Source organism: Notothenia coriiceps, unplaced genomic scaffold (assembly GCF_000735185.1).
Source record: "Notothenia coriiceps isolate Sejong01 unplaced genomic scaffold, NC01 NC01_scaffold00002203, whole genome shotgun sequence".
Lineage (NCBI taxonomy): Eukaryota > Metazoa > Chordata > Actinopteri > Perciformes > Nototheniidae > Notothenia > Notothenia coriiceps.
This window is the reverse complement of record NW_011334904.1, coordinates 25419-33003: the sequence shown is the minus strand read 5'-3', so window position 1 is coordinate 33003 and position 7585 is coordinate 25419. Positions and strand designations below refer to the sequence as shown.

Here is a 7585-nt window from a genome sequence, read left to right as displayed (position 1 = left end):
CTGAAATTATGAATGAAAAGCGTATAGTAATCATAGATAACACGGCAGGGTCCGTGACAGTTTTTTTGTATCTGATTTCAAATAAACAAATGTTGGTTTTTAGAATATTAAACTTGTTTCACCAAATTCAGATGATGAATGCAACTTTGAAGCTTGTGACGGCATAATTACAAGAGGCAACTTAACGTCACAGCAGGCATAACAGCCGGTGTTTCTTGTGAGTGTTTCCCCGGGAAACAAACACAACACACACAAACGCGTCACAGGTTATTTTGCGGTATTTGGCTGCCGAACAAAATCATGTACGCAGCTCGCGACGTAACTAGGAGTCTAGTGGACGGTATCAGTACTACAAGTAAAAAAAAAAGTTTTTTATTTTTTTAATTTATTAATTACGTTGTTTTTAAATTAATCTGAGGGCCACAAAAAGAGGAGGTGGGGGCCGCCATTTGCCCATCCCTGCTATATACAGTATAATTGTGATATAAAGCTAAATCCCCTTACTGAAGAAGGGCATTGTTTTAATATACATTTGTGTGGGGAATGTCTGGACCAAATTTCAAAATTCCTCACAAAAATGCAAAAATAAATAAATATATTTTTGTCAAAGAATAAAAGGTATCTGAGGATTTCTACATGTGTTTAACCTCACTAGTATTAATGAGGCATTATCTAGTTAATTATTCAGAAGCAAATACAGTAAATGTATAGAAAATCAAACCATATACTTTAGAATTGAGATATAAAGTTCCATCCCTCTATTGAAAAAGGGCATGTTATTTTATCTTGCTTCAGACAGTGGAAGCAGTGTTGGCTTCAAACACTTTTGCACACCACTGGACCAAACCCCCGCAGTCCTTACAAAAAAGAATGCAGTCAAAGTGCCACAGGTCTTTGAGGATTTTCACCTGAGCTCAACCTGGCTGGGATCACCCGTCTGACAGCTCTCGCAGAGGTAAGTCATCCTGCCGTTGTCTCCAAGACGACAGACCGTGATGGCTCGAGAGCACTGGCCGCACTGGGGACGCTTGTAGACTTTGTAATGTTTGTAGAGAGGAGAGCCAGATTTGCGACACTGATAAGAAATGAGGAGGGCAAACAAGGAGTGAATAAAGAGGAGATGATAAAGAGAAAACACATCCACCTTTCCTCACTTCTATAATCATCTATTATGCATGGACACTTGGACAGGAATGTTTGTTTTCTGTAGTCACTGGAGCTTTGAATTGTTCTATCCTTCCTCTGCAATACAGACAGATTTGAAGTTAATCCATTATTGCAAGTCAGTCTAAATGAGGTGTTAGCTTAGTACCTATAAGCGTATATACATGCACATATAAAGCTATGATTACCAGCAAAACCAAATGTTCTTGTTATCGCTTCAAAAACTTCAAACCTTGTAAAACAGAAGAGTGAAATCCCGCGTCATCTTCACCAAGTGGTGGATCTGCTCGTCCGTCAGCTGTTTCACCTGAGAATGAAGCAGCACAGTTCCCAGCAGGAGAGTGAATCAAATATAGCTGTTCATATCTAAAAAGCACAGATGAAAGCTGCTTCACAGTCAGCAAATCAATGATACAAGCATATAAAACAATAAAAAACGCCAGACATGAAAGAAAAAAGACGATTTAAAATGATGCAACAAAGCAAAATGACATACAATGCATTTCCAAGACTTAAACCCCAGGCAGGCAACGAGAGCCTGTCTCTGGCTCACTCAATGTAAAAAGATCTAAGGCACACAGACAGACACCTCTTGTGGTTCTTTCAGGACACCTCGGGGCTTCATAATGGAGGGGAAGCTCACAAACTATTCAACGGTCTCAGAGGAAGGAGATTTCATATGTTGGTACGGTGTGCTATGTTCTCTAATCCCCATGTTATGATTCTAAAGGACAGCAGAGACATAGTAAGGTAAAAATGTATTGAAATTAGAGATGTCTCGATCCGATCACGTGATCGGGGATCGGAGCCGATCACGTGATTTTCAAAAGATCGGAATCGGGAGAAAAAGATCGGGATTTTTTTTTTTTTTTTTTTAAATGTTGTATTCAATGTTACAAAACAAAAATGACCATGTTCAAGTCTTAAAGTCATCCTGAGGCCTTAGTTTTGGTTTCAAATTACACAACATCATGTATGTGTTGCTTCTTTGGGGCTTGTTTTCATAGACCTGGTTGCTTATTTCTCTCAAATCTGGCAACAGAGTGGGCAGGGCGCAGTGTCTAATTGTAGCAGTAAGCTAACGAGTACTGAAAGCTTTATTTTGTTTTGATCCAATGCTGCACAACTGAACTGATCCAATGCTGCTGTGAAAAAAATAACCTTAAGGGACAACTTGAATGTTTTTTTTCTTTTATTTCTCTTAATGCATTGCATAAAGATCGGATCGGGAAAAATCGGTATCGGCAAATTGTCAAAATCAAATGATCGGGATCGGGAGCAAAAAAAGGTGATCGGGACATCCCTAGTCGGTGCAGAACCTAATTTATCAGAATCAGAATCCCTTTATTATTAGGTTTCTGAAAAGAAGAGCACACCTCAACAAAAGGATCAAGTAGCTGTAGACTCAAAGCCACCTATGAAAAGGATTTATCTTGTTTTCAGATTGCTTATCTGCAGGATTAATATTAAAATGTGTTTACTTTCCCTTATATTGCAAGATAGAGCCTGTGTGCTGATGTGTGAATAGTCTGAACAATCTGTAGAAAATTCACATAAGGTTGGAATAACAATCTGAAAAGTCTGCAAAAAGATATGTGCACATGTTAGCTCGCAGGATGTCCTTTGTCACCATGCACATACTGGGAAGACTCCTAAACGCCTCACAGCTCAGAGCTCACAGTTTTTGGGTGGAAAATATCTCCCTTCATCTCCACGTCTTTATTTCTTCTTCCAGCTGCAACCTCTTCAGGACGGTCTGTAGGTTTTTCTATATATGCAGGACCACTGATCTCATCTTTCTGAATAATTGATGAGATTACAGCATGAGATCAGGCTTCAGGGGGAGAAGGGACCGAACAGAGCTTCCCCTTTAAAAAGAGTCCATGTTTGTTCTGCTAACAGTTCACCGTCTTTGTGTTTTGAAAAGAGAAAACACGGTGGAACAGCCGAATCAATACTGTGACCAAGTCTCTGTGATTTGCAGCTTTTGAAAACGTCACTATATAATAATGAAGCATCTGTCCTACCTCAGCGATCCGGAGGATGGAGTCTCCGTTGATATCAAAGTTTGGGGAGTAGGTGATACACAGCAGCACCTGCACAGAGGACACACACACACACACACACACNTTAAAGGTCCCATGTCATGGCCATTTCTACTGATCATAATTCCATTGTTGAGGTCTACTAGAATAGATTTATATTGTGCAATTTTCCAAACTCACATTGGTTTCTCATACAGCATCTCTGTACAGTATGTGTATTCAACGGTATTCACTCTCTGTCTGTCCCCCCCCTCCCTGTGAGCCCAGTGTGCTGATTGGTCGGGACGTTGCGAGGCTCGCTGCTCAGTGACCTGGCTTACTGGTGTGGTTTCCGGGTCGGCGATACAGCGGGACAGCGCGAAACTCATCCTGAGCACACACAAACACTCACAGCCGAAGTAAAAACAATAAGTGTGGCTTGATATTGAGTAAGAAAAAGGTTTATAATGCTGTGAGAATGGGTCTGCGGAGAGCATTTCTCCACCATCCCAACTTACCAGCCAGGGAGCTCTATGCAAGTCAATGGGACTCCCTGTTAGTTGAACATTTACGCTAAAGGTCTTGGTGTGTGAGGAGCTCCGCGGATTGGTCCATTTTGGTTCCCGGAAGAAACAAATGGAAAAAGAGAAATCTCCAACGAGGCGTTCTGAGGCAGCATAGACAGGTCTTTTCTGTGTTAGAGTTTTACTCCCTACAGGGTGTACTTTGAGGGTTTGTGACTCTGCAGACCGTTTACATGCATAAAAGCCTTCATAACACACAAGGCGACGGGTAATAACCAGAAAAGCATGACATGGGACCTTTCATTCTGATATTTTCACATGAATCGTCTTTACCAAGTCTTTGCTTACTGCAATTTGGATATTGTATTAGTCCATATTGTGATTTAATTTTTTTTCCGATTAATAGAGCAGTATTTATGCTTAAGGGAATTCTACTGGAAATGAATAAGTCCCTCAAACTATTACACTTTGCTTCTATGGTTTGCTTATTGAAAAGAAAAACCTAAGACTGATGTGAACCATTGAATATTTTACATTTCACGCGATCAGATGTCTGGATCATGAATAATACATATTTGAGTGATATTTTTTATTATAACTCAAATGGAAAAACCCTACACAAGTCTCAATAAAGACTATATCCATCACGAAAAATAAATGAAAAACATTTCCAAGTTTCAAACTGAACGTAAGTGTCGCAATGCGCCTGTTTGTCTTATCCCAATTCCACCTTCCTCATTTCAATGCATCACTCAATAATACAAGTCCCTAACTTTATTTTCTTCCCTGTGAGAGTTGTCTTGCATTTGTATTCTCTTTTTTTGTTCCTCTGCTGAACACAATCCATCATCTCTCCCATACCTTCACGGCTGGATGGAGGCCCGAGTCAAACAGGGCTTCGTTTTTAATGATGTTGCCGACTCCCGGCATGACGGCTTGGTCTAGGAGAACGTCACAGAGTATTCTGCCACTTTGGCTCCTCACTGCCTCCTCGGAGCGGGAGAAGCTGAACTTGGGGGAGCACACATCCAGACTCTCCATAGCCCTCACCCTCTGCTCACAGTCCTCAGTCAACCTGCAGGCACACAGAACTGGAGGAGTCTATAAAAGCTACGGCTGCTGTTACAGAAAGTGTGCTACGAGGTCAACTGGAGCTCTCTCGAGGTTACACATCTCGAAATTGTTTCTTTCATATATTCTGTTTCACTTTGTTTATTATGATAGGACAGCATAGGTTACAGTTTCAGACAGCAGGAATAAATGTCTGTCTGGCAGCAGAATAGTACACCGGGACCTTAGAGTCAATGAACAGGACAAATGTCGTGGCTGTGTTTTTCATGCAACAATAGCCGCTGTCTTCAGACACAGCCTAATGTAGGACAAACCCACTGAATGAGGCTCATACCCCAAGGTGAACTTCTGTCACCTCAATCCATCTAGGCTGTGTGCCGGTGTCCCCGTTACCTTATTTCCACAGTGCTGTCAAAGAAGCACACAGTGTCGTTAGTCAGGTGTACTTCCAGCACGGGTACGGAGCCAGTCCTCTCCTTCCTCACGGCAGGGTTTATACGCATTGATCCATTCATACCAAAGTGGATTCTAAAGGATGTGAGCATGAAAGGAAGAAGGGAAGAAAAGATAAATTCCACTTAAAGATAGCATGTCTCAATTTATCTCCGAGTTGGCAACAAAAAGGTGGCCTTGTGTTTGTAGACATCGGTGTGTAATGGAATTCTCACAGGCTCCAGGAGGGCAGTAGCTTGTGCGTCTATCAAGTGGGCTCTCTACAAGGCTCCAACCTGAGTGCTTTACACACACCAGCTGTAGGCCCTATACAGAGGACTAACTGATCTATGTGTTGATTCAAATCAGGGGTGGATTATATGAAGATTACTTAAAACCGTATGAAAGTGTCAACTGTTCTTAAATTCCAATAGTGTATTTACAGTTGAATTGATAATAATGTTTAAGTATTTGATTCATTGGATTAGCAAAAAGCAGAAGATCTTGATGACTTGTAAAATGTAAGTCTTTGATAGCCCTATAGTTTAAATCTAAAGACTATATAAAAACACTTACTATGCTATAACTGACTACAATAATACTAATACAATAAATGGTAAATAGATGGTCAAATTCACAACTGCACTGAGGCAGAAAACTCAATGAAACGATATAACATTCCAGGGTTTCCCACACATAGACTATACTTGGGCGGGCCGCCCACGTATATTAACGGCCGCCAAAGTATATTTCGCGACCCTTTTAGTTTTTTTTTGTTATAATCTTTTTTTTTGTTATTCGTCCGTGACCACGACGCCATCTGCGATCGATTAACTTGTGGACAATGATCCCTCGCTTCCTTGCTCTGATCTCGCCTCCTTCTGGCCTGTTAAGTGGCCTGCCTCACTCAGGGTGACTGGCTGTCCACATGATGTGGCTTGCCGACATGGCCACTGTCATACAGATCATAAATCAAAGCCCTTGATTGGTGTGTGTCATTCAAGCTCGGGATAACCTCAGCTCAGGTGAGGTAAAGGACTCTCTGAGTGTTTAGATAGTTAACTTAGTCTAAGTTCTCAGTGGGTCTCAAACAGTGTGGTCACCATTATGTAAACACATATTTCCATTTGAGAGGGTAGTGATTGGTCTAATGCAGGGGTCGGCAACCCGCGGCCCTTTAAGCCCTCTGCTCTGGCTCCCTTGAGCTTAGACAAAAATAAGAAGGAAATAAAATAAAAGTATTTGTAGGACTATTTATATTTTGTTGCATGGTTGAAAATGTTTTGTATTTTGTGGTGATACTGTGACACATACCTCGGTTAAACGAAGGAAGAAAGGGTTTTTACAAAAACAGACATCGGCGTTGTATAAGTATCGAACTATCGATTATTTCAACATAAATAACAATATAGTCTGTTTTTATGTCAAAAAACGGGGGGGGGGGGGAAAAAATAATCCGATAAATAATGTAATAATATTTTGGCCAATTGGTAGATTATTCCTTGTTCTTAGGATTTCCTATTATTTTTATTATGTGTCCGGATGAATTTTTTTAATTTGGTGCGTGAACCCCTAGGAGATGTGGTAAACTTCCTTTTGTTTATAGATAATTTTACCGGGTGAAACTTTATTATTTGCATCGACGTGGGATTTTCTCAATTTCCATCCATACCATCCCCCCCCCCCTTTTTGCCTCTCACGCGACATCTTAAACTTTAAGTGTTGGCCTTTTTTAGTTCGGAGGAAGGAAGTCTGAAAGAATGTCTCGGGAGGAGGTTGTGTGGTGATTGCACGTATAGTTAACTCCGTGCGTCTATTAAACACGTGTCTACCTACCGTTCCGACTGTCGTACCATCCGGTAGGTAATAAATAGGCCCGGCGATTTTACCTAACCACACGAAAAATGTCGCGAGCCGAAGGTCTCTAATGAAAAACATCATAAATAACAGTGTGCGTAAATGATATAGTAACGATAGCCCTGCAATTCTCGAAGGTACCTATATTTTTTTCACAAAAGACTTTATTTAATGGTATGGGGTAACTTATATACTGCCTTCTAACGTCGACAGAAGGAGAGGGAACAACAAGGAAGCAATTGCAATACGACGATCGTGGCAACTTTGAAGAGAGAGAGTATAGTTTTATGGGTCCATTTGGTCGTAGCAAAACGACACCTTTTCGATATTGAGTCCAGGTGGGTGTCTTTAATAGGACACAAGGAGGCCATGAAATGAAACTAAATACGGTATCAAGCGAGTAGCTCGGCCCCCAGTCCAATAAGTTGGCTCCCTTTTCCGCGACCGGACGCGAGCATGCTGGCATCGTCCTCACGCAGTAAAAAAATCAACTAAGATTAATTTTGGCAAAAC

At 41.1% G+C, this 7585-nt stretch overlaps 1 protein-coding gene across 1 annotated transcript in view; it reads right to left on the bottom strand.

The window, feature by feature from the left end:
* The window catches only part of neil3 (nei-like DNA glycosylase 3), a 16574-nt gene that overhangs the window by 7307 nt on the left and 1682 nt on the right, over positions 1–7585 (bottom strand). Inside the window, exons 3-6 of the mRNA XM_010795666.1 lie at positions 5177–5311; positions 4574–4787; positions 1397–1471; positions 909–1075 (exon numbers count right to left, since the gene is read on the bottom strand). Of these exons, the coding sequence (XP_010793968.1) occupies positions 909–1075; positions 1397–1471; positions 4574–4787; positions 5177–5311 (591 nt within the window). The remainder of the gene's footprint in view (positions 1–908; positions 1076–1396; positions 1472–4573; positions 4788–5176; positions 5312–7585) is intronic.